Here is a 27,555-nt window from a genome sequence, read left to right on the forward strand (position 1 = left end):
AATCATTTCTAATGCCCTGTTGCTTTCAGGCTTTGGTTTTCAGTATTTAAACCCACGTGTTATCCTGGGTTCAAAATAATTTCTTATACTAGTAAGCCTGCTAAAGCAGGAGTCAGAACTTTTTCTTAAAGTCCAGATAGTAAATATTTAGAATTATGAGGTTTATATAGTCTGTGGAAACTCTCGGCTCTGCCATTGTAGTGTGAAAGCAGCCATAGACCATACATGCACAAATGGTCAGGCTGGGTTTCCATAAAACTGCTCTCAGGAACCAGGCAGCTGGTTGGCGTTGGTTTGCCAACCCCTGTGCTAAAGCATGATATGGGGCTGTAAATTAAAAGTTTAAAACCTAGTTGCATATTTTTCCATACTATTAAAAGAAAGGCCCCGTTTGGGTGCCTGAGTGGCTCAGTCGGTTAAGCATCCAATTTTGGTTCAGGTCATGATTTCACGGTCTGTGCATTCGAGCCCTGCGTCGGGCTCTGTGCTGGCAGCTCAGAGCCTGGAGCCTGCTTCAGAGTCTGTGTCTCCCTCCCTCTCTCTTTCTGTCCTCTACCCTCCCCTGCTCGCACTCTTGTTTCTATGTCTCTCTCTCTCTTCTCAAAAATAAAAAACATTTTTTTTAAAAAGGCCCTGTTGATTTTATTCTACTAATCATTTTTGTCTATCATTAATTAAAATTCCAACTTTTTTTTTTTAATGTTAACAGTGATGTACCAAATGGATCAGCTTTGACACAAGAGAATATCAGCCTCTTGTCAAACAAGACCAGCTCTCTGAACCTGTCAGAGGACCCTGAGGGAGGAGGTGACAACAATGACTCACAGAGATCGGGAGTCACACCCAGTTCTGCTCCCTAAATTATGAAGCATCCTGCTTTTACCTTCTGCTCCTGATCAATTTGTGGGGCGTAGGGGTAGGAGAACAGACACCTTGAAACTGTTTCTCTGCGAGCGGTCAGAGAAATCCAGGAAGAGTACCGGAGGCGATGTGCACAAACACCACTACTAAAAACAAACCCTGCACATAGTTCACATTAATGCATTTTTTTAATTTAAAAAAAAAAAAGAAAAAGAAAATTAGCAGTATCTGCAAGCAATTCAGATTAAATTTGTTTTTGTTCTGTGAATGAACTTTATTTTAATAACTTTGGACGCCTTGGATCCAGGGCTTAAAAAAAAGAAGATATTATATATACACTCTGTTTGATTAATTGTATGATCTTAATGAAGTAGGTTTTTCTTGTATTTTGGTATTATTACATACCCAGTGTATAATTCCTTACCCCTATTCCTTTCCAGCATTCACAACCCCATAAATTAAAACACACAGAAAGCACCGGCCTGTTTGAGAATTCTGTGTTGCTTGAGAAACAAAGAGACAGTAGTAGACTACTTATTAGAAAATGTGCAGCAAATCAACTTTTCCAAGAGTCATTACTTGAAAATCATCATTTTCTTTCCCTTTATGGTTACTAACTTGATGTGTGTTTTTCATATGGCACTAAAACTTTTTGGTGTTCAGGAGGGTTTTGTTTTGTTTTAGTTTTTATTTCAACTTTCCAGTGAGATAATTACCAATTAATTTTTGAAGTCCTTTTTTCCATATGATGGATCCTTTCATTTTCTTGATGTAATCAGAAAAGCCAGGCCACTGTTTTAGTATGATTAGATTTAAAAGCAGACCGCTTTAAGGATGAACTATAATTTATTAGTCCTGGGAGGTACATGGTTGGTATATTACCTGTATGGAGCTACTGGTTAGAAATTTGGAGCTGTGCTTTTTCACATTTTAAACTTTCGCTAAAATCCTGGAATGTTAATAAAACAGGAAAACCAACCGTGTTTTAAAACAGCTACACTTGAACTGAAAATGAACAGTCACATTATTTCAAGGGACATTTTTGTTTTGTCTCACTGTCAAAACCCAAAAGTATAAAATAAAATGAAAGCCCCTGGCTTTCAAATAGATTTGGCAGCTGCAGACTGTCTGTGTCTTAAGGTTAGTTAATGAATTGACCAGTTGTCGCTGATCAGAATCTTAGTACCAGTAGGTAATAAGTACCTAAAGTCAGTTTTCAGAGACCTGACTTTACATTAGTGACAAGATTCTTTATGAAGTTCTGCTGCACATATTCTGATGCCATGTGTCTATACTGAACCAAAACCCTATACAGCATGTTTCGTGGTGATTATTTGATATAGTCACCCTCCCCATCCCTCTGTTTACCTGATTTTTAAAATTTCCCTTCTTGGATTATACTACTAAAACAGAAAGCACTGGTTATGTAATAAGTTACTGCATTGCTTTGGTTGGGTAAAAGCAAGAGTTTGTATTTTTCTTGTTTCTTATTTTCTTAACCCTTAACTCCTGCTGGGGTCATAACAACCTCAGTGTAAGCTCTGTGTCCATCATACTGTTATCTGAAACAAATGGGGTGGGGGGGAGGGAAATACAGTCCTGCATTGCCTACCAGTAGGAGAGTCCAAACAGAACACTCTTTTGAGTAGCGATTATTTAATTTGCCCAGTCAAGGCACCGTGTTTATATACTATTTCACATTGAATTTGATTATGCCCTACAGACCTGGCTGGTCAAGGATTTGATATACACATATTGGCTTGGGATTCGAGCTTTCTTTTTTATTTAAATAAAAATTTATATATATTATATATATATACATATATACATAGCTATATCTGTATATATATTGGGTATGTTTTAAGGATTTTTTCGCATGAGCGCAGCTGTTGCGATAAAATGACTGATTGGGAGGTAGAAGCACTGAATGAAGATGATGCATTTCTTCAGTTGATATCCATATTTTCCTTTTTAAAAAAATACACTTGCTTTTTTTGCTTTTTTTTGTTTGTTTTCTTTTTTGCTTAAAACCCTCTTATATGTAAGTGCTTATTGTTTTTTGGGAGAAGGAGAGAAACTGTGTGTGTCCAACAGAGTCCCAAGATTTTTCATTTCTTTGTATAATCATAAAAGGCAACATTCTTGGCCTCCAACCTTCTGTAGGCAGATTTGGGCAGATCTTATTCTCCTTTGGACATGTTAGATAATTCCTAATTTTAGAAGCAGTCGGTTCAATTTGGAACTCAGAATGATTTTGGTATTAGAAGAGAATTTATGAGTATTGATTTTGTTGAAGTTCAGAATAAAAGTAAAAGTCCATTTTGGGTATCCATTGAAATACCTAATAAACCAACTTCTGTTCTTGTTCTTATATCCTTCAGATATACACCTTGCTTTCGCCATTTTGATTTTGTAAGCTAGGCAGGAATAGGCATGAACTTACATAGTATTCCTGCTCTGAGTAAAACCAGAAAAGTCACTGTTTTGAATTTGACTTAAAATCATCTCTTTCACTTTTCAAGGTGACTTCACTGGGGGGGTGGGGGTCAGGGCAGACAGATCTCTTAAATTGTAGCCTTAATTCTAGCTGCACCTCAGGAAGGTACCACACACTCGAGAGAAATCTGGTTGGGTAGAAAGGCAAAATGATACCCTGCCCCATTGTGCCTGTAACTTACCTGTTTTAAACTGGTAATTCTGCCTTATCTCATGGAAATTCTTAAAACTTTCCTAGTGTTCACAAGCAGTTTTAGGAATTAAATCAAACTTCCAAAGTTTGGATTTTTTTTTTTCTTTTACCTTTCTCTGTGGTACACTTTGCGGTATGATGAACCTGTAAGGGTAAGTGGCCTGTTTGGGCAAAGCTGCTTGACTCTTTAACTGCTTTTTTGTCAAAACCTGTGAAAGGCATTGATTTTTTTTTTTTTTTGGCTTTTTTTAAAAAATGCCTGCCTTTAGAGACAGTAAAGAGATTAAATCAGTCAGATAGGAAATACAGTTTTTATGCTTTCTACTTATTAAAATATTTATTTCTTCTGGAGATGACTTTGCTTTTCACTGAATTCAGAAGCAAGACTCTGACATCTCAGATGAACATGAACAATTCTGAGAAGGTTAAGGTAGGAGTATAATAAGCATTGTGTTCACTCTTGTTTAGATTACAAAACTAGGATCTTATTTTCTTTTAAAACCAGGATCTTATTATAGCTAGGAATACAAAAGTACTTTGACTTTTTTTTTTCAAGGTATCTCTGGAAAGGGGTATTAGAACTCAGAATAAGATATCTACATGCAGTTTCCTAACTTATATGTAGTTATTTTGCCTTACTCCTAGATATTGTCACAAGATAAGTCCAAGATAGCTGCCCTGTCTTGGGTAATTTACAGAAGCTGAAGTGACCAAAGATCCATTCTTTGTTACTTTTGTAATCAAAAGAACAGTTAACTATAGCATAGGTTTCTAGTAATAGTACTCACATGATAAGACACTATTTCTAATGCCAGCTACAAATATTCTACTACTCAGAATGTATAAAAATTATTTGGTGTGACATTAATGTGGCTGATTCCCTTCTCTCGTCTTATCTCCCTTCCCTTCTCCTAGTCTTTCCCTTGTATTTATTCTTTTGCCTAAAAGACATAGACTTGATATGATTCTCATTTGCTACCATGAATATGTATCTCCATCAGCCTTTCCATAGATCTTCAGGGTTGGAGCTCAAGGTATTTTTTTCCTGGCCCTTTTCTATCTTGCAAATTCCCCCTTGACCTACCCACTGCCCTCCCCAATCTGCAACAGTGACAGTTTGCTGCCTCAAAACAGAGCATTCAAATGAATTCGCTTAGCCAATAACTTCTGTGAAGTTGCCTTTTCTAATGGTGTTATTACTCAGTGATGCACAAATGTGGTATTTGCCCTACTGGTAGGCAAACAAAGGTCTGGTTAAGAATGGTAACCTGCTGTTTTCTTTAAAGGAGAGCCAAAGACTTGTGCTTTACTCTGTTTTGGTTTTGGGGGAAATAGCCATTTTGGTTGTGAAACTTTTAGTATCTGTGAGTTGATTGTACTGTTTAAGTAGATTTATCTAAGTTAACTGTTAAAGGTAGCTGGCCTTATAAAATGTAAAAGTTATGAAAATTCATCAATTTCTCTAAACCAGTGACTGTCATCTTTTACACTATTGTGTATAAGCAGTCCCCCTGTTTTTTGAGATTATCTTGTCATTATAGCACCTTGTATGTTTCGGTGTTTTACTTGTGTCTGAAGGACAATCTGTATCATTGTGGTCAAGCTGTGGGACTGGGTAAAAAAAAATTCATGAGCATGTGACTGGTGAGAAATAAACTATAGTCACTGCATGTAAGATTATATTCAGATTTGGAGAAAAACAGATTCTCTTCACTAAAAAGTATTTGCTATTAAATACAAATGGTGATGGATAGAGGTCTTACCATCTTTTTTCTACTTTCTTTTTGCTGATTTTAAAGAATTGAGTAAAGATTTCATATATAAAGTCTATCTGGAAAGAAGTACCTATAATGACCCATATTTTATTAAAAGGAAAGACCTGGTTACGTTTTAGGAGAAATTAATAATCTGCCTGGAAATTAACTGCAGCCTTTACTCGGATTTATACCCTGAAAGAGCCTGATTGTGTTTATTCTTTAGTGAGTGATACATGGTTATAGTGTTGCAAGATGATCTGTTCCCAGAAAAATCAGCCTGTCCTTAAAAATTTTAGCAACTAAACTAAAGCAAATTTTCCTTTCGACATTAGGGAGAGGACACATAAGCAGTGTAGTGGTGTCCTCACTTTGTGTTGCTGTTCCTCTTCCATACCGTTCTGCCTTGGGCAGCTATGACTTTTCTATTTATTTGTTGCTTCAGCTCAGCTTTATGAAATTTTCCTGCTGAAATTCCTTACGGGGAGTGGCAGGTGGATTGCAGTTAATAGATTTGTTAATTCTTAATTCACCTTTTCTGAGCCATTTGAAAAAGAAAGCAGTTTTTGGCAAGGTACTATTGTAGTAAATACCAACTTAAGATTTGGTTTTTAAGATTTTATTACTTTGACTGCTAAACATGCTTTCCTATATAATAGATTCTAATTTGATAAGTAATACTAGCTATAATGTTAGTAAGGAACAGGACACTGCCGCCACCACCAGGAAGAAGTTACATCTTTTAATAATAAATGTGTTCCCAATAGGTGGATTTTCCATACTGCACTGAACAAAGTAGGTAAAGAGTCCTTTGAAATCCTATTGTGGTAAAGGGCTTAACCTCACCAGTGGAATCCTTGTTTTCAGAGCCTCCCAGTTTTCAGCCAAACACTGAATTTTCTTTACAATTTTTTCCTGAACAAAACATCCCTAGAGTAATAACCTTTATTTTCACAAGAAAATAAGGCACAGTAACCCAAGAGACAGAAGTTAAACCTCAGTAGAATACTGTGTCCAAAAATGCATATGTAGAAAAGTAAAATCCTGTGGAGTTAGTATATTATATACTAGATAAGGTGACTTATTTTCTTGTATTGAGGTCTCCCTGTTTCTGGTTGTTTTTGTTTTGTTGTGTTGTGTTTCATTTTTGTTTTGTTGTTTTTAACTCTTAGGCAGACAGAGCTCACAAGTCTTTGGCATCCTCTTTAGCTTGTACGCTCAGAGTCTTCTTATAACTGGAAACTGTTAGGCAGGGCCTGCTCCCGCTCCAGCCGCTGCATAAAGGGTCAAGGAAAGGATGGAAAGAACTATCAGATAATTGGTTGCCTGGCTGTTGGTTTTTGGTTTGGGGAGTTTTTTGCCTGATTTTTTTTAAGTCACCATTTATTAGTGTAATCTCTCTTCACTGATTGCCATTCTTACAATAATATCTAAACAACCCTGTAAAATATTCCTCTAATTTAAGATATTTTAAGCTTTTCTTTATCATTTTTACATCCTCTGGTCAACTCCGGCACGGCATTGTCCCAAGAGCTACGTTTTCCAGGTGTGTGGTTGCCTACATTTTCTTTATCACCCCCCCAGATCTTCCCCACACACTCCCCCCCCCACACCCCCTCACCCTTTCTCCTCTTCTCACCTTCTGGAAATGAAAGGAACTTGGGGGGTGATTTTTTTTTCCCCATTTTATTCACTGATCCAGGGGCCTCATTGTCTTACTTGATGATGATGTGAGTTTTTGGAACAAGAGCAATGGAAAAAGTGAATTAAGATGAACAAAATCTTTTACCCACTTAAGCATTTTCCAGTTGTGAGATTCCTCTTTGTGTGTGCTCTTTCCCTCGTAAGCGCTGCTTCCCTTTTCCCCTAACTATGGTCAGTTTGGTCATTGGGCTCATAGCAGTCTCCCCGAGACATTCTGCAGTCATTATCACCTTTTTGGGTGGATTTTATTTTGTTTTATTTTGTTTTTGTTTTTTAAGTAACTTTGTAACATTGATGCATATTTGCTTGGGATAGAGCTTGTGTAATTTACCAATCGTATTGATTGTATGTGATTGTGCCCTGCAGAGGTATATTTAACAAGACAAAAATAATCTAGAGTAATAAAGGAGCCCATGAGATTTGAGTCAGGTTATAAACGACTGTATGAAATCACTTAGTTTTGGATAGTGAGGATTCATATCTCCTTCACAGAAATGAGTGCTGGGCAAAATGCCAGTTTTTAAAAAGTTCTCTTGCATTCCTGATTTTTTCCTTGCCTCAGCTCCCTGTTGTTTCTTGCCTGCCTCCACCCACCTGTTCAGAAATAAAAATACTGAGTCTTAAAGTGACAGCTGATTCTTAAATGGCTAACGTTTGTAAAATTTAACTTTTTCTTTTCAACTTTTTTTTTGTAAGTGAAGATAAATGGGTTGGAATTTCACGAGCTATGAATAATCCTTTAGCGGCTAGCAAACTGTGAAATTTTATTTGAAGACTTTATCTCTTGAAAGTTCTTTTTGGAATGGGAAAAAGAACCCTGTTTGAAATGGACCATTTTCTTCTCTTTTCATTGTGTTTATATTTCCAGTTTTTAAACAGCCTTCGACAAGTGAGGTGGAAATCAAGAGTAGTGAGAAGATGTTTAGGGCAGAAACCTGGGTCTGAATAAGTACATGTTGCACTTGTGAGGTTTTGAAGAGGATGAGGCCCATCTTTTTCAATTTTGTATTATTTGTGTGCATGTTCTTTACTTCACAGATGCCACATTTTGTTAAAACGCTGTTTCTTTCTTACCGTGGAAACTGACTCAGCCTCATGTTGCACCTGAGTAGTATTAAAAGCTCCCATGAGTTGCAGATAAAAGGGTTATTTTAACAAGTAGAAGGAGGTGATTCACCTTTTGGTTTGTAAATATATGAAAGTGTCTACAAGGTCTTTATCTGCTTTCTGTCAGCATTTATATTAAATGATAAATTAATGAGGAGAAACGTGTAGTCTTATTTTGTAAATGAGTCTGTGCCGTTTTCTTCTACTCTTGGGATTTTTACACCTTTTTAATGTTTATTTTAATGTAAAGAATAATTAGATACCATGCACAAGTAAACACCAGTTTTTGTAGAGATATCACAGAAATTAGTCCAACCTTAAATACACTTCAGTCCAAATTCCTGCATATGTTAACAGTGATTGCATATTAGGAGTAAGGCTAATGGCTCTGAGATCCTAGGTCAGTATTCTATGAGACTCCATGGCTAACAACCAAAATCCTGGTTTTCAGGGCTTCTTTTAAAACCAGGAGCTTTTGGGGCACCTCGGTGGCTCAGTCGGTTGAGCGTCCTACTTCGGCTCAGGTCATGATCTCACAGTTCGTGGGTTCGAGCCCCACATCGGGCTCTGTGCTGACTGCTAGCTCAGAGCCTGGAGCCTGTCTTCGGATTCTGTGTCCCTCTCTCTCAAAAATAAATAAAACGTTAAAAAAAATTTTTTTTTTTTTTAATCAGGACCTTCTTTTGTGTTTAAGCAACAGGGTTTTCCTCTGGATACCCTCCAGATGCAAATATTTTTGTCTTTCCATTCTTACCAAATTCCAGTTGCTCTGAAGTCGCCACCCATTAGACATTCCTTGCAGCTAGAGGATAAGGAGAGGTTAATTTTGTCTTAGAGACCAGTGTAAAATATGCCTTTGTCAACAGTGCAACAGTATGAAGAAAACAGTGGGGGAGAGGAAGGGCCTGCTCTCGATTCAAAAGAAAGTTAAGAAAAAAATCAAATGCAACATACGGACTTTATTTGGATCCTGATTCCAACAAATCAAATGTGCAAAGACATTTTTTAAATTACTAGGGAAATTGGGTGATAGATAATACCAAGGAATGACATTTGTGTTCAATGTGATAATAGCAACATGTTTAATAAGTGTAAATGTCCATAATTTTAAAATAGTTAATGTTTATTTTTGAGAGAGAGAGTAGGAGTCGGGGAGGGATGGGAGCACATAATATTCAAAGCAGGCTCTGCAATGACAGCAGTGAACTCGATGTGGGGTTTGAACTCACAGACTGAGGTCATGACCTGAGCCAAAGTCAGGCACCCCAGGAAATGTCCATATTTTTTAAATTTTTATTTTTTTGTAAATGTCCATATTTTAAAATAAAACTAATACTCATGACCAGTGACGGTTATTTACTGCTCCTACTAACAATTAGCAATTAGGTGTCCTTTGTTTGGTACCATACTTGACCTCAAAGGAAGGCACCATAGTAAAAAAAAGTTTAGAGGGTATGAAGGATGGTAACTGCAACCATTCTTGACTATTATAAAATCTAGAGAGGGAATTCCAAGACCAGCCCTGCCCACAGGCACTAGGGTATTTTCTGACTCCTTACACTGAGGCTCTCAAATTAACATGAGTTTGTTTTTTGTGTGTGTTAGCAAGCACTTCATTCCCAGTATCCAGCTAATCTATAATGATCAGTTAGTAAATGTTTCTACTTTCCAACATGGTGGCCCATTGAGTACTTAATATAATATGTAGAATACTGTCTTTAACCTCAAGGAGCTTAGACTCCAGTTATGGAAACTGACGTAAATACAGCATAAAAATAGGTAACAATCATCAACAAAACACTAAAATTACCAAGGGCTTCAACCACAATTGTTCTCAGAAGAGCAAGGAGCTGTGAGAATATACACGAAGAAGACCTAGCCTTGCTTGGCTGGGCAGCAAAGGCTCTCCTGAGGAAGTTGCACTGAAGGGAAGACTTGGAAGAATGGACAGAATGGCAGGTAATGCTGGAGACAAGAGTCCTAGTCAGAGAAAAGATGTGTGGATTTCTTCTCGTGAAAGAAGAGTCTGTCACTGAAAGCGGTGGAGGCAAGAGGAGAGGGAGTGAGAAGCGACATGAGAGGAGGCATAGCCAGGTCACAGAGGCCTGCCGACAATGCTGAAGTATTTGGGTTTTATTCTGAAAGGGAATCTAAGGAAAGGCTGCACGCAGGGGAATGAAGGGATCTGATTTGTGCCTCTTTACATTTATTGGAGAGCCTCTGTGTCGGTGCTTCTCAGACTTAATGTGCCCACACGTTACCCAGTGCTCATGTTAACGCTCAGACCTGTTTCAGCAGGTCTGGAGTGGGGCCTGGGATTATCTAACGTGCTCCCAGGTGATGCCAGTCCTGTTTGGCCAAGGACCGCACTTGAGTATTAAGGTTCTGTGTCACGGGCAATTTTAGGAGCAGAAAGACCCAGTTTCTGCAGTCAGACTTGTGAAAGAGTGAATGAGTTGTAAGACATAATTAGCATGACCCGGAGACTAATTTTTAGCAAGTAAAAATTAGTAAAGATTTTAAGCCAGAGTGTGATGTGATTGTTGTGATTTCAAGTGGCAGAGGGCCTGGGGCAGAGAACCCAGTCGTGAATCAGTCACAGTCAGTAGACTTGACAAGAACTAATAAGGGCCGGTCAGCACCAGGATAGGGGAATGAAGAGGAGGGAGGAACTTCAGAGATAGTGTTTAATTGAGCCATGACTTGACAACAGATGGGACAAGCATGATTGGCATTCCTAAACACCCAAACAGGTGTCCTCAAAGTCAGCTGCGTCCCCTGGTTCCCAGACCAAGCACCAGGTCTACTCCTTTATCACCAGCTTAAAGGGGAAAAAATTACCGTTGCAATATCAAAGCTCTTGAAAATAGTTTCAAGGAAAACCTACAGTCATCTCAGTTTATCATCGCCTTGTCCTCTCAAGTCTAAAACGTTCAGGCTGTTATGATCTAAAAATACCCTCTGATTTTCCTTCGTCCCTAAGCCTACCCTCATCGTCATCTGATTGGGCTTTTTGTTATCCTGACCAGCTAGGGAGACTGCCGGACTCCGGGACAGACCTAGCACGTGATGCAGGTGGCCTCTCCACAGTGGGCCTACCCGTTGGCTCTGAGCAGCTCGAGGCCTCTCTCTTCAGCACCTTTCCCTGGGTAGCTGAACTTCGGTAGGCACGCGAGATGTGATTCTGTTCCAAGTGGGAGCAGCCTGTGCCCAACCAGAATCTGGTGCTTTTCAGCACTAGCCATCAAGAAGGGCTGAAACCCACTGTGTGTCCTGATGGAATAAAAGCTATCAAGCCACATTCATCCCTAGACCTTCATTTCCACCTCACCCCTCAAATGGATTTGGATAGATTTGCTATCTAGCCACCCTTGGCAGAGGAGGGTAAGAGACACTGGTCACATGATTGACCTGGGCTTATCACAACACATACCCTTGGCCTTAGCTTTACTGTCAGGTTTTTTGTTTTTTTTTAATTTTTTAAAATGTTTTTATTTATTTTTGAGAGAGAGAGAGCATGAGCAGAGGAGAGTCAGAGAGAGAGGGAGACACAGAATCCAAAGCAGGCTCCAGTCTCTGAGCTGTCAGCACAGAGCCCGACGCGGGGCTTCAACCCACGAGTCGTGAGATCATGAGCTGAGCCAAAGTCAGATGCTCAACCAACTGAGCCACCCAGGCGCCCCTTTACTGTCAGTTTCTTCCTGTTGCTTCCTGGATTTGTCCACCCCATCCCCTTTCTCCAGAGAACTTTCCCCCATACCTCTTCCTCTTCTCTCTTGTCTTCTCCCCTTCTTTATTTTTCTTTCCTCACCTACAACTTCCTGAACTGAAGTAAGACCATGAACTTTTAACCCCATGCAACTCTCTCCTGTTTAACCTCCCCAGAATACCCTCAACCCAGTATTTCTGTCCATACAAGGGGTCAGTTCTGCTGGATGAGTAACCATTTTTAATAACCTTAACTTTATATTAAAAGTATTTTTCTGTTAATAAGTAGGCACAACTACTCTGAACCTGGGTTTCCTCAAACTCAAATATTTATTTGAGTACCTGGTACATTGAAGACCCAGTGGCATGTGCACTGGGCATGTTCAATAAATATTTGTTGCTTTGATTTGGTGTCCCTGAAGCTAAAGCTGAACTTTCTAACAGTTGTGAGAATCTGGGCAAATTCCAAATAGATGCTTTGAGAACCTTACCCAAAAGCTACCAAATAATAATGCAGGGTTATTTTGATAAACTCTACTTCACCTTCATTAAAATAGCATAACCACTTAGTTAAACTAGAAACCCAGGGGACTTGGAGATGGCTGTTTTTTTGTGCTATTTTGCCAAATTTCCATGGAAGAGTTGAGCTATGAGTTACTCAGTAACCAACAGCAGGAGCTCAGCTCTACTGTTTGTTCTCCACCAAGGTCTTCCTCTTGGATCCAAAGGAAAGAGTAGAACAGGGCGGGACACGAGAGAAGGGACAGCGAGGATCAGCTGAAATTACCTGCTTAGGACCTGCTGCTAAGCCTAGAGGCATGGCTGGGGAAAGGGGAAATTGTTCATTTTATTACTGGACTTGAAGGCAGTATTTAAATTTTTTAAGTATTTATTATTTTGAGAGAGAGTCCACACAAGTGGGGGAGGAGCAGAGTGAGAATGGGGGCGGGGGGGGGGCAGAGAGAGGGAGATAGAATCCGAAACAGGCTCCACACTGTCTGTGCAGAGCAAGACTCAAACTCACGAACCGTGAACCATGAGATCACGACCTGAGCCGGAGTCGGGCGCTTAATGCACTGAGCCACCCAGGTGCCCCTGAACTTGAAGGGAGTATTTTAAAAAGACGGGGTGACTGAATGCTATATTCTTTCTTCCCTGGCCCCTCAGACCTACCCCTAACAAAGCAAAGTACAGAGAGGCCCTGATTACCACTCAGAAAATGAACTCTGCCTCCAATTCCAGAAATGGTTAGAAGTTACAATGAAAAATTTGATTTAAACATATTTTTTATATATTTAAATTAAACAATTGTTAAAACACTACAGAATGTTGACAATTCTGTGGCTAGGAGGGGGAAACCCAAATTAATTTGTCCAGCATATAAGCTCTTTTTCCCTTTCCTCATCAAACCAGTCTGAGATGAGCTAAGAGGAAAAGGGATTTGGGGTCATGAAAATCTAGACGGTAAAAAGGCAAGGGGTGCTGTATAAGACCCAGAGACTAGGCTGATGTTAAGGACTCCTTAGACTAATTGAAAATCTCATTTGGGGAGTGCCTGGGTGGTTCAGTCGGTTGAGCATCTGACTTCGGCTCAGGTCATGATCTCACAGCTTGTGAGTTCGAGCCCCACTTTGGGCTCCGTGCTGACAATTCAGAGCCTGGAGCCTGCTTCGGATTCTGTGTCTCCCTCTCTCTCTGCCCCACCCACACTCACACTGTCTGTCTCTCTCAAAAATAAACATTTAAAAAAATTTTTTTAATAAATAAATAAATAAAAGGAATTCCTCATGAATATTAACATGGCAAACCTGGAAAAGTCAACAACGTTACCCAGTGTGCTGTTGGTATTGTTGTAGACAAGTTAAGGCCAACATTCTTGTCAAGGGAATTAATGTACGTATTGAACATATTAAGCATTCTAAGAGCTGAGATCGTTTCCTGAAGTGTGTGAAGGAATATCATCAGAAAAAGAAAGAAGCCAGATAAGCCAGCAAGAGATGCTTGGGTTTAACTGAAGCACCAGCCTGCTTCACCCAGAGCACACTGGGAGAACCAGTGGAGAGGAGTCTGAGCTGATGGAATCCATTCTCTATGAACTCATGGCAGGATAGATGTAGGAAACACAAAAGACCTCTGGACTGTAACACATGACAACTAAATGCAATGTATGATCCTAGAAAAGGAGGAAAAAATAGGGGTGGGAGGCGCTACATCAACGTCTCCCAAAGTGTGGTCCAGGGACCCTGGGAAGTCCAGGACTCCTTCATGTGTATGTGAAGTCTAACTTTTAATACATAACTTTTTTTAATGTTTTATTTATTTCTAGGAGAGAGAGAGAGAGAGAGAGACAGCGTGAGCAGGGGAGGGTCACAGAGAGAGGGAGACACAGACTCTGAAATAGGCTCCAGGCTCTGAGCTGGCAGTCAGCACAGAGCCCGACGCGGGGCTCGAACCCACGAACCGCGAGATCATGACCTAAGCGAAAGTCGGACGCTTAACCGACTAAGCCACCCAGGTGCCCCTAACTTTTAATACATAATTTAGAAAAAATTTTTTAAATGCCTTATTTTATTTGGGGGAGAGAGCATAAGCAGAAGAGCGGCAGAGAGAGGGGGAGAGAGGATCCGAAGCAGGCTCTGCCCTGACACCAAGCGAGCCCGGTGTGGGGCTCATACAAACTGGAGATCATGACCCAAGCCAAAGTCGGTCGCTCAACCAACTGAGCCACCCACATGACCCTTAATATGAAATGTTTAATAATATTTAGGTGTCATTTAAGTAAGATTACAAAGGGAGCCTGAGGGCAAAAGTTTGAGAACCACTGCTATCAAGAACATTAGTAGACAATTGGCAAACTTAAAATATCGCTTATAGATTTGAATATAATACTATATCATCAATTTTTCTGATTTCGATCACTGTATTATAGTTATGTAAGTGGATGTCCTTGTTTTTAGGAATTTTACATTACTTAGGGATAAAGGGACATTATGTCTGTAACTTACTCCCAACTAGCACAGAAAAGTAGTAATTATATATATATATATATATATATATATATATATATGAATTCCTATGAGTATATCACCCTCAAAGAACCTTTAATCACACAAAAGGAGGCATACTTATCCTGTGAGTACTGGTGCAACAATCCTTATGATGCTGTTTTTGGCCAATTAGAAAGAGGAAAATAAAAATAAACCTGCCCTTTATTTCCCTTAGTTTGAATTCATTTAATCTCCCCAATAACTAAAATAAGTAAAAATGACAATACACACAAAGAAATAGGATTTGGTTTCTTTGCTTTTAAAGAATTATTTCAAGGGTGTCTGGCTGGCTCAGTTGGTAGAGCATGTGACTCTTGATCTCGGGATGTGAGTTCGAGCCCCACGTTGGATGTAGAGATTACTTTAAAATAAAATCTTTAAAGAAATATTTCAGCAGTAGCTTGTGTGTTTTTTACCTGCCTCATACTTTGTCTCTTGATCCCCCAGTGGGATCAATAACTCCCTTGTGAGTCCTGGTCTGCGTCACGGACATGTTGGCTCTTAGAAGCCTGAGGGCAGTACCTTGTTTCAGAACACGCTCCCCTCTAACTAGATATTATGGACTCTTTCTCTGTCCTGAAAGACAGCAGTGAAAGAGAACATATTACACTGAGCAGGGAGAAAGCTAGAAGTTTCTGGACTTTCGACTTGACTAGTTATCTTCACCTATTTTCTATCTCCTCGTTTGGATAACCAGGGGGGAAAAAATCCTGAAAACAAAGTTCTCCTCACTCAGGCATTTTCTGACCAAGTTTGAATTTTTGAACATTCTTCCTTTTCCTTTTCTGCAAAGATAAAGAAGAGAGTGGACAAGTATGGGAAAGAAAGGTGTGCCTTGCCTTCCCTCGACCTGACTGAACTTTAAAACTTCTCTACTAATTAAACAACACGGGGCTCTACACTTTGCTTAACCCTGGAAGCTGGTCATCAGCCTTTGACCTCAGCTTTCCCCTCGTCACCAGTTCCTTCCCCCACCCTAGCTTCTGGAACCTCAGTCAGATTTGGAGGAAAGAACCAGTTTTCAGAGGGATTGCCTCAGAACACACTAACTCCACTCACCCGGCCTTGTGGAAGATTAGCGACCATGTTTTCCAAGGAGATAGGAACTGTAGCTGCTGGAAACAGGTAAGAGGCGAGTTTTCTCTTTTGCATGCGCTCACTGGGTTTTCTGACTTTTCAAGGATGGCCTCGACACCTTTGAGAAAATCCAGCCCTCTCCCTGCTAGTTACAATAAAAGATGTGTTTGGAAGACGTCATGCCAAACTCCCTCCCTCCCACCCCCCTTTTGGGGTAAGCCACACCTTGGGCTCTCAGCTCAAGAAACAGGGCATGTCTTCCCTGTGGCAGCACCAGCCTTCACAGCAGCCCAGGAGACGCTCCAAGGGGAATTCCCAGGCCTGCCAGACGGCTGAAAAGAGGGCGAATTTAACCTTCGAGGACCTCCTAACTCCCTTTTTGCTTCTCCTCTCGCGTGGTTGCCCCCTCCCCGCTCCAAGATCTCAGTGACCTTTGACTGAAGGATAGCAGCTCTGTCCCCTTGCCTCATGGCAAGGTCCCCTCCTCCCTCAATACCACACGCATTCCTTTCTTGACCCGGGTTGTCTTAGGAGGCTGGAAGTGAGTCCGTGACACACCATCTTGGTGATTCTTCCCCCATGAACAAAGCTCCCAGATCCCCCTCAACCTCCACTTGTATTTCCATATGTAGCTGAGGGACAAAACAGGAAACAGAAGGCAAGCAAGATGAAGAGATGCCCGGCAAGGGTCTCTCTCTGCTTCTTCACCCTGGGTGAATCACCCTGGGTGCCTCCCATCTTCTCTCCCACTCTGAGCCTCAATTCTTTTTTTTTTTTTTTTAATGTTTTTTATTTATTTCTAGGAGAGAGAGAGAGACAGCGTGAGCAGGGGAGGGTCAGAGAGAGAGGGAGACACAGACTGAAACAGGCTCCAGGCTCTGAACTGGCAGTCAGCACAGAGCCCGACGCGGGGCTCGAACCCACGAACCGCGAGATCATGACCTAAGCGAAAGTCGGAAGCTTAACCGACTAAGCCACCCAGGCGCCCCACTGAGCCTCAATTCTTAAAGGGCTGCAGAGTTGGCCTCATCCCACGCGAGAAACCAAGTCCCCCTCAGCTGTCCCCAGCTTCCAGCCAGCCCAGCACTTGCCAGCAGACCACCTCAGGAGTCCTCTCAGCACTGTGTGCGTGTCTGTTTCCGCCGGGGGAAGACTCAGTACCCACACGGACTCCCAAGTCAGAGGAAGCCCCTGGCACTCCCTCATTCTTTAAAAATATTACAAGAGTTTATCTCTTGGCTTGCTTAATTGAGTGTTCCAATTTTCCTAATTTGCCAGGCTCGTGACCTCATTTTTTAAAAAGTGAGATTAATTTCATTTGCTTTTAGTGAGCCCCTGTTGGAAACTATGAAAATTTCCAGGCAGAGAAATGAAGAGGGCCTGAACTAAGGCAGTGAGAGAACCAGGGAACAGAATTATTGGAATCCAGGGTGTGACTAATGGAGGATGAAGGGGAGAAATCCAGAGAGACTCCCAGCTTTCTGGGTTGGATGCCAGCATGCACGAGGGTCCCATTTGCTGAGTTAGAGGATGTAGGACAAGCAGATGAGAGTTACAGGTGCAGTTTGGTCATTTTTCACTAAGGCTTCTTCAGGCCATCCAGGTGGAATTGTCCAGCAAACAATCAGTCTGGAGCTCAGTGGGAGGGTTAGGGCTGAAGCTAGAGGATTGGGGAGGCTTCGGCACATGGATGGTGCTTCGCCCTGTTCATTCCTTCCCACCCCCACCCGTTGTATTACTGATATCTCTCTGCTGCATCAATCAAAATCCTTCCAATCTTTTAACATCCAGGTGAAATTCAAGCCATTTCTGAGGCCGTTCCTAAACAGCTTCTGCCCATGGCTCCTCGTGCTGCCCTAAGTCTTCACCGGACACTCAAGTTCTCTGCCTGTTTGTCACGTGTGCATGTCCCATCTCGCCAACTGGAAGCTTTGCATCCTTTATTTCTTCCAGCCTTGAGCACACAACGCTTTATAACCATCAGTCACTTCAATAGTTGATTTTAATATCAACATGATTATGGGCAGGCAAGTGGAACTATCCACTCGTAAGGAGTCCAGGATGGAACTTGTCCTGCGCCCTTGTACTGTGCAAAGCCCTCCTCCCGGCCAGGTGGGCTGGAATCCTGTGCTGTACTGGGGCAAGTCTGTGACGGGCAGTGAGGGCAGGCGTTCTCCCAGCCTGCGTTAACTCAGCATTCTGTCTCCCTACAGGAGGGTATGTCTTCTCTCCTTGCTGCTCATTGGCCTCTGGGGCTGCGTGACCTGTCACTGGAGCCCCGTGGAGGACATCTGCGTGGCCAAGCCTCGGGACATTCCTGTGAATCCCATGTGCATCTACCGGTCCCCAGAGAAGAAGACAGCGGAGGATGAGGGCTCAGAGCAGAAGATCCCCGAGGCCACCAACCGGCGGGTTTGGGAACTGTCCAAGGCCAATTCTCGCTTCGCCACTGCCTTCTATCAGCACCTGGCGGACTCCAAGAATGACAATGACAACATCTTCCTGTCACCCCTGAGTATCTCCACAGCTTTTGCGATGACCAAGCTCGGTGCCTGTGACAATACCCTCAGGCAGCTGATGGAGGTACAATCCGAAGCCTTTCTACCTCATTACTGGACACCCAAGAAAACACATATTGGTCTAGAGCCTGGTAGAGACTGTCTTTGTGTCTTTGCCCATCCCCCACCCTCCCCTTCATTCTCCTTTTATCCGCACACTCATTTGGAAAACATGAGCTAAGTATTTACGGTGTGCCAGGTGCTGAGCTTGAAGGAGCTCACAAGTGAGGTGGCTGTAGATCAGGGGCTAATCCATATTGTGTTCACCGCCATGTTAGCCAGGCTTCTCCATCATTTTCTTTGGGCTTCTACAGGTTTTCAAGTTTGATACCATCTCTGAGAAAACATCTGATCAGGTGCACTTTTTCTTTGCCAAACTGAACTGCCGACTCTATCGAAAAGTCAACAAATCCTCTGAGCTAGTATCGGCCAACCGCCTTTTCGGAGACAAATCTCTTACCTTCAATGAGACCTATCAGGACATCAGTGAGGTGGTATATGGGGCCAAGCTCCAGCCCTTGGACTTCAAGGTGAGTTGCAGATGGCATCCCTGACCTCAGAGTTCTTTCTCTCCCCTCCGGTTCAGAGGGTAGGGAAGCAGGATCCAGGATCCTATGGATCCAACTATGCTAGTTGAAGGCAGGCTGGGGTGGTGAAGGGCCATAAGTCAAAATCTCTGGAATATATCTTTTTGCTTGAAACCCAAGAAATCAATGGTATCTATGGCTTAAATTGCAGTGGCTACACTGAAAAAGTTGTATAAATAATAAATTCTTCATTTTATCCACCAGGACCAAAAAGTATTTTGGAGATGCCAGTCCTACAAGGCAACTTATTTAATTTTTATAAGTTACTGTGGTCAAATAAAATTGATGTATGGTGCGTGTTATATTCTCCTCTTGGAGATTCATGAAGTACCTGAGCCTATTAGGTTTTCTGAGAAGTCCTGCAACAAAGAAGCCTATTGGTTCCTTTCAATCAGCATTTCTCAATTTTTAGGGAGGACCAAATGGGCATCCTCCTTGCCCCTCATCCCTGCACAACTCGTTAGCTCCCCATAGAGCATGCCAGAGAAAATAACAATTTGTTTTCTTTTTCCCCACACGATTTTCTTCTTTTCTGGTCCTTTATTCCTGTTTCTTTTTCTTTCTCTTTCTTCTGTTAATATTTACTAACCATATGGAGAATTCCTGGCATTATACTAGATATGTGAGGTCTCCCCAACCTGAGTTAGAGTGATTGCTTAGCCAAATTGTGGGAAAGGGCAGAGGGCCGCTGAATAAAATAAACTGCTGCGGGGGGAAGTGGAGAAGCCCGCTGAAACATAGTTGAGAAGGTTTGTTTCCTGTTCTCCTCAGGAAAATCCAGAGCAGTCCAGAATGACCATCAACAAATGGGTATCCAATAAAACCGATGGCCGTATCACTGATGTCGTTCCCCCAGAAGCCATCAACGAGCTCACTGTACTGGTGCTGGTCAACACCATTTACTTCAAGGTACTCAAAATGGCCCTGAAGAGACAGACCCAAAGGACTTCCTCTTGCCCTCTAGCTCACCTTCTTTCACACCACGGAGCATTAGGTAGATCTTCTCTGAGAAATGGTCCATGCATGGCCTGGGAAGAAATAAAAATTTACTGACAGCCTAGAACCATGTGGAGGGCCACGGCTACTGGCCTGAATCCAGGAGGGCCTGGTAGTGTCTCCGGGCCCAAAAAAGCGTGTACACACTCACAAACTTAGCCCATCCAGCTGCAAAGCTGTGTGGTGAAGAATTCTCATATCTATGCGACCATTTCTTGCTATCCGTTTAACTCCATTTTGAAATCTGGAACACATGACAGACTCTATTGACAGTCCTCAGTGATGAGGTTTTCTCCACCATCTGGAGCACCTTCCAGAGGGACTCAACGTTCCCCTTGCCTGCAGCTTCTGAACCTCTAAGCTCCCCTCAAATTTTGCAAAGGCCCTGTGATTCGATCATGCAGATGGCTTTGTCTTTCTCAGAGAATCAAGAGTTCTAAAGACTGTCCCAACTGGATACATTTAGGACGGGGAATGAGGGAATAAACAGATCACTGATACTCAGGAGGGCCACAAGTTTCAGACAGGTGGATTTGCGGCCCGTTTGCCATCCATGTGGATTCTTACCCCCACACAGGGCCCAGGAGTTCAGTCACTGCTGTTGCCGACCACTTTGTCTCTTGGGGTCTCCTTCTCCCCAAGAGGGGAGTAGGTTGTATTTATACAATGTGTACTGCCCTCTACAGTTTACGGAACACTTTGCTGCTTATTAGCCCTCTTTATTCTCATAAGATCATAAATGAGACCTTGGGCCTCTCAGGCAGATTACTTACTTTAAATCCTGGTTCTTCCATTTCTGCTGTGTGAACTCAGTTGAGTTACCTGAGACCTTTCAATGCCTCGACAACTGCATCTATAAAATGGTAATAATGATACACCTACCTCACAGGGTTATTGAGGGTACTGAATAAGTGAATGCATGTAAAATACTGGCACGCAGTAAGCATCCTACAGGTATTAGCAATCTCCAGCTCCTAACTTTACAAATGAGGACCCACCACTCAAAGAGTGAGGTGACTTGTCCCTAAATCAACAAGCCAGAATGTGACAAGGAACAATAATTACAGCTCAGAAATTTCAGAGGGATGTCGTGCATCCCAGGGACCCTCCCTCTTTGAGCAGGAAGTTACCCAGGACTCGCCCTCTGCCCGCCAGGGCCCCTGAACACTGCTCCCGCCACACCCCAGGTTATTATCTGTGTCTGGCCTTTATTTATCAGGGGTGGAGTCCAGCATTTTGGAGGATGGCCTTGGAGAAAGAAGCTGGTGGAAGGCAGAAAGCAAAAGACAATTAAATTTAAACTCAAAGAATGCTTGTAGGGAGGCCAGAAAGTTGTTCTCGGCTTTAGTTTTTTTATTATTCTAGCTATAAAAGCAAAGGAACAGCCACTGCGGAAAATCTGGTAAATACAGAAAAGTTTACAGGGAAGAAAAAACCACTCAGAATTCCATCACTCAGACATGGTCATTGTTAACCTTTTCATGCATATCCCTCTCCTCTTTTCTCCTAATAATTCTGCTTACATATTCACAGGAGAAAATAATGTGACCATTTCCCATGTCAATATTCTCCCACGGATGTTTTCGGTCTTCCCGCTTTGTGATTCTCCCGCCTGGTGTCTCCTCCCAGGGCCGGTGGAAGTCCAAGTTCAGCCCCGAGAACACGAGGAAGGAACTGTTCTACAAGGCTGATGGGGAGTCGTGTTCGGCACCCATGATGTACCAGGAAGGCAAGTTCCGCTACCGGCAAGTGGCAGAAGGCACCCAGGTGCTCGAGCTGCCCTTCAAGGGCGATGACATCACCATGGTGCTCATCCTGCCCAAGCCCGAGAAGAGGCTGGCCAAGGTGGAGCAGGAGCTCACCCCGGAGGTGCTGCAGGAATGGCTGGATGAAATAACAGAGACCCTGCTGGTGGTCCACATGCCCCGCTTCCGCATCGAGGACAGTTTCAGCGTGAAGGAGCGGCTGCAAGACATGGGCCTCGTGGACCTGTTCAGCCCTGAGAAGTCCAGGCTCCCAGGTGAGCCTTGGAAGGACTTTTGTCTTCCCTCTGCTCCCCTCCCCCAAGGCGGTCTGGGGGGAAAGAATTAGGGAAAGAGCAGAAAAGAGCAACGGGTGAGGGCACCTGGACGCTCTTCCCGTTCTACTGCTAACTCAGGGAGCCCTCTTCCTTCCCAAGGGCTGCTTCCTCTTCTGTAGCCTGGGGAGTTTGCGACTGGATCTCCATGGGCCCAGCTGGCACGGGAATTCTTTGAGTCTGTAACTGATACAGGGGATTGGCCGGGTGGTAGACACATGAAAAGACATTGGAATTCAAAGCAAAGATGCGATTCAGAGCTGGGGACATCTTGGGCCCACAAAATAGGCATGAAGAGCCCTTCACCTGATATTCCAAAGGTCTCAGGAGTCTTCCTTGAGGTCACTTGGACAACAGATACGGCCAAACTTCCGTAGCTGTGAGACTTCAGTAATAGAGTGTCGGTTGTTTTGGTTCCTCCAATCCACGATTCTTGAAAAATAGAGCTGAAAATATTTTTTTAGAAAAAAAATCAACAACATCAGGTGATTGGATTTGCCTTTAATAGGCTGTCTCTTTAAATGAGGTCTAACCAGGGTCACCTGGCTGGCTCAGTCTGAAAAGCATGTAACTCTTGAGTTGTGAGTGCAAGCCCACACTGGGTACAGAAATTACTTAAATAAGTAAAACCTGGAAAAAATTTTAAACTAGATCTGACCAACTTCTCTCTTGAAAACGTTGCCAGAGTGGAAAGAAAGACATTCCTACTAGGTGGAGTTTTTCTTTAAGAAGAGAGTCCCCCTCCTGCCTTCCAAAAGCTGAGGCATGAGATTAAATTCACAGGAGCCGGGCTGAACAAGTACTTTATTTTTCTCAACATATATATTTGTTTAGGGAGTATCATTAGGTGAGGGGTCAGGATTTCAATTAAAAAAAAAAAAACCAAAATAAAACCAAAAAACACAAAGGACCTCTTAATTCAAACTGAATTTCTTTCAGCGTGTTGAAACCGACCTTCCCCCTTTTCATAGAAGGTTCTGTGGTCTTCCTTCTAGGTATTGTTGCAGAAGGCCGGAGCGACCTCTACGTCTCAGATGCCTTCCATAAGGCCTTTCTTGATGTAAGTACACCTCCCTTGGCTCTCTCTTCTTATCCTGTTTCTTTATTCCCATGCTGCTTTTTTAGTACATTGTAAAAAATATTCAGTAGCTTGTGTGGTTTGTAACTTTGGTGTTCTTACTCCACTTGGCCTTCTGGTCTTATAGCAGATGCGGGAACAACAGAACACGATGGTAGAAAAAGGCATGTTTCCAGGGTCCTTCAAACCCCTCATCTGTAGCCCCCGTCTCCACAGTACAGCCCTTGCCTGAAGCCCTCATCCTCCAATTGTTCCACACTCCCTCCTGTTACTTCTGAAGCAGCTCAAACAGGAACACACACATCTAGGGGAGGGTGACACGGGAAAAGCAGCCGACAGACGCTACTGGGGAGTCTGGAGGAGGAGAACCTGGAGAATCTGGGCTCACGGAAACCCAGGGAGGAGCTTTAATGAAACAGAAAGTATCTAGTAACAAGACTGAAGAGTGACGACAGGTTACCATTCCCTGAGGAATGTAGAACAGTGGGGCACATGCCTAATTGTAATCGATGAAAGGCAAATGGAGGGTAAAGAAGAGGAGCTGATGAGTGTGGATTATATCCTCAAGTGTGTTCCACAAAGCTAGAGCTCTAGACTACACGGCAAAACACGAAGTTAGGTGATCAAACAAATGTATATCTTCTCCTTGGGAAATTAACAATGCACACTGGCATTTTGGCATCTGAGAAAGTTCCATAGTGACAAAAACAGTTCCATATGGCTTAAGCTACCAGAGGGCAGGTGAACGGGGGGATGGATGAAATAGGTGATGAGGATTAAGGAGGGCACTTGTCATGATGAGCACTGGGTGATGTATGGAATTGTTGAATCACTATATTGTATACTTGAAACTAATATAATAACACTGTGTGTTAACTAAATGGAGTTGAAATAAAAACTTTAAAAAATATAGTGCTTAACCTAGTGTTTCCCCAAGTCAGGTGCCCATGTAACTCTTTGCTAGAGTAATAACTATGTAAAGCCTTTAGAAATCCTGGTTCTCAAATACTGAACTATGGGTCGGGGAGCTTAACTCCTGGAGAATCTAGGATGGCCTGAGAATCAGCATATTTACAAAGATCCTCAAGAGATTTTAATCCACAACCAGGTTTGGGAATCACTGTCCTTTGGGGGAACCAGGCTATGAGGAAAATGAGGTGGTCAATTACTTAGAAAAGCTCACAGGATTGAGGAAATTGCAAAGAAAGAAGGGCATACTCAAAGAGAAAGGTTTCTTTCAGAGCATAGTACTAGTAAGGATAGTTGCAGAGTCCAAGCTCAGTGGGAGAATGTAGTTAGAACCAAAGTGGAGAGGTCAAAGGACAGAAGGAAGTCAGAATAATTGTATTAAGAGTGAGGAAATGCAATAGCTTGAAGAAAAAAAAAAGGATAGTGTAATTTCTGGAATCTCAGAGGTAGAACAGTTCTGAGATAGCAAGTTCAAGACATGGCCATGGGACCTGTTTGCTTAAGTAGAGTGAAGGTAATGCTCATTGGGGCTGATAAGATGAAAGAAGTGGGAAGCTAGGGTGTTGAATGAGTCTCCTATCAAGGGATTTTAATTGTGTCAAATGATAGTAGGAGTGAAGGTGGACAGAGGGCTATGAGCTAGGTACCAAAATCCGCACTGTGGGGATATAATCCATGGGACAAGAGATGTCAGTGAGCTGCAGGACCACAGCAAAAGCTGAGGGCTGTATCTTAAAGGTATTGAGATCGGCACTGGGGATTTTACATGAGTACTGGATTCATGGTTTTGGAAGTACAAATGACAGTACTGACACCCTCCCCCATATGGATTCTGAAGGGAAGAACACTTAGGAAGACTGCGAGGAAAGCCATCCTCAGTATTTTAACTATGATTGAAAATTCTCTTCTAAGGACCCTAAAGAGAAGAGGTTGAATCAGATACCCTTCAGGGCTCGGAGTTACCATTAGGAAGAAGCAGAGGTCTGGATTCATTTTATCCTCCTTAGCCCACTAAACAACGGTACCAGGTTCCTCTGTAGCGCTTGGAACCAAGTTACTTTCCTTCAAAGCGTTGGGAAGCCAATATACAGGACCCCAATGGATTGGAGATCTTGGAAGCCATTAGAAACCAGTCTCTGATTTGAATACGAAGATCCTGGTGATGCAAAAACTCTAGTCTGCTCATAAATCTAGTTCTAGAATGGTCATGAAATAGGATGGGGAGATGGAAGGAAGTAGGGAAGAAGAGTGACAGGGAAAGAGTATCTTCAACCAGCCCCACAAAGCTCAGGGATCTGACGTGCTTTCACTAAGAGACAGGGGCAGAGTTTTAGTGATATTCTGGGTCCCCAAGCAGAATTTTCTTAAAGCGTCTCTCTGGCAATTCTGCTTATCAGCAAGTAAAAATACCAGTGTGTCAGACTGTTACTCCAAAAAACACTCTTCTCATCAGCTAGAGGACGCTCGTCTTCCCACAGGCCCAGCATCCTGAATGGTTGCTTGGGGTAGTTATATCTGGGATCTTGATGCTCTAAGAGTGAAACGATCTCAACTACAGAGTTCTGATCTTGAGTCAAAATCTCTTTTAGCATCTAGTACAAGACACCTTGTAATACCATGGATGATAGTGCCAGCCAGCAATGGGCCACCCTTGTGGGCATCCACATTCCTGGTCCAGGAGTTCTCTGAGCGGAACCCTTGCCTGTATCATCCAGCTCAAGGCTTAGAGGAACACAAGTGCTTATTACATCAGTATTCACTGGGTGAAAGAATGAGTAAAAGCAGGGTTCTGGTGGGAGCGCGACCTGATCCGAGTGTACTTTTCACTGGAAAACAAATAACGTTTTGAGGAACTGATGTGTCTGTGGACACTTGGCCTGCCTGTGATGAACAGTAGCTAATGGAGTGGTTTTGTTTCCTGTCTGGCCTGCAGGTGAATGAGGAAGGCAGTGAAGCAGCAGCAAGTACTGTCATTGGGATCGCTGGCCGTTCGCTGAATCCCAGCAGGGTGACCTTCAAGGCCAACAGGCCCTTCCTGGTTCTTATAAGGGAAGTTGCTCTGAACACCATCATCTTCATGGGCAGAGTGGCCAACCCTTGTGTTAACTAAAGTGATCTTACTTTTTGCACCTCTTCCTGTTTTGGTTTGTGACAGATGTAAAAATAAATACGACTCCTCCTGATAATGAATGGACTCTGCCACCTGAAATGAAGACCGGGAAAGGAGAAATAGATAGAGACTCTTTGGGGGCGTGTGGGAAAGTGAGTGCTTTAGATTGTTCTCTTACCAGTGAGCATGTCTCGGTCAAGAAAGTGAAGGAGGGAAATATGTCACTGCTGCCTCTTGAAAGACGGCAGGTGTCCTGAAAGGGCAGGGCGAGCCTGACATGTCGGTATTCCCAAAATACTTAAAAAAAAAATTCAAAAATTTTAAATGAATAGATCTCTATATACAGAAAAACCAGATATTCCAATCTGAGTATTAAACCATTTAATTCTCAAAACCACTCACATGCATAATGTTCTTTTACACAGTGTTAAAATAAAGAGGAAAATGTATTTTTATACAAACAGAATTTCAAGTATACATTAATAGACTTTTCAAATTACTAACCAAGTTGCTAAGATTTCATTCACATTGTTCTTAAAGCTGTTCAACGAGAAAGCTTTTGCTAAACTGCTTTAAATATGTTTATATAAACCCATATCTTCACTCTTTTTCTGAATGTCCCTCCCCCAACCCCAGTCTCTGCCCGCCCTCGGCCCCCCTCCCCCCTCAACACAACAGGGCTTCTGGGGCTCTAGGAGACATGCAAGCTGCCCCAGGCCCATTGGCTTGGCATCAGGGGAAGGGCAGAATCCACAGGAGGAGAGCCTGAGAACACCTGTCAAACCGAGAGAACAAATCTAATACTCAGAAATGACACAAATCAGAATCACAGCTTATAGCCTCTGTGTTTTTCACTTGACTTTTGAATTGGAAAAAAAAAAAAAAATCTCAGCATCCCACAAAACAACCGAGAAGTAGCTGAGAAAAATAACTTAATATTGGGTATTTTCTCCCAGGGAAACTTCTATGATCAGGGTAGGCATTTTAAACTTTTCTATTTTGGTGGGGTCTTTTTCCCTGTGGCAGGGGGTGGGGACAGTGAAAGAATGGGTGTGATTTGCGTGTTTACATTAAGGAATTTGGTTCATCTCACAGGGTCTGGTAGGAGTTCTCCCTCCTCAACTCTCCTCCTGAAGTCATCTGGCTTCAGGGCCGGAACAGCCACTCTCCTTAGGAATTAAAGTGCATTTGTTCAGTGAGAGAGGGGCAAGGGGAGGTGTGGTTTACACTTAA

General features: G+C 42.5%; 2 protein-coding genes across 3 annotated transcripts in view; both read left to right on the forward strand.

Annotated features, from left to right (window-relative positions):
- Positions 1–1,090, forward strand: part of RC3H1 (ring finger and CCCH-type domains 1) — an 80,818-nt gene extending 79,728 nt beyond the window's left edge. For both annotated transcript variants that reach the window (XM_039242385.1, XM_039242386.1), the window contains exon 20: positions 710–1,090. In XM_039242385.1, coding sequence (XP_039098316.1) covers positions 710–860 — 151 coding nt within the window. In that variant the 3' untranslated portion in view covers positions 861–1,090. The remainder of the gene's footprint in view (positions 1–709) is intronic.
- Positions 1,091–15,940: 14,850 nt separating this feature from the next.
- On the forward strand, positions 15,941–26,402 carry SERPINC1 (serpin family C member 1). Its single transcript, XM_039242389.1, has 7 exons — positions 15,941–15,995; positions 18,161–18,530; positions 18,820–19,035; positions 19,864–20,001; positions 21,718–22,108; positions 23,161–23,225; positions 26,146–26,402. The coding sequence occupies exons 1-7, from the start codon at positions 15,955–15,957 to the stop codon at positions 26,320–26,322; spliced, it is 1,398 nt and encodes a 465-aa protein (XP_039098320.1). The 5' UTR covers positions 15,941–15,954; the 3' UTR covers positions 26,323–26,402.
- Positions 26,403–27,555: the final 1,153 nt, after the last annotated feature.

Source organism: Hyaena hyaena, unplaced genomic scaffold, assembly GCF_003009895.1.
Source record: "Hyaena hyaena isolate Hyena2069 unplaced genomic scaffold, ASM300989v1 scaffold_209, whole genome shotgun sequence".
NCBI lineage: Eukaryota > Metazoa > Chordata > Mammalia > Carnivora > Hyaenidae > Hyaena > Hyaena hyaena.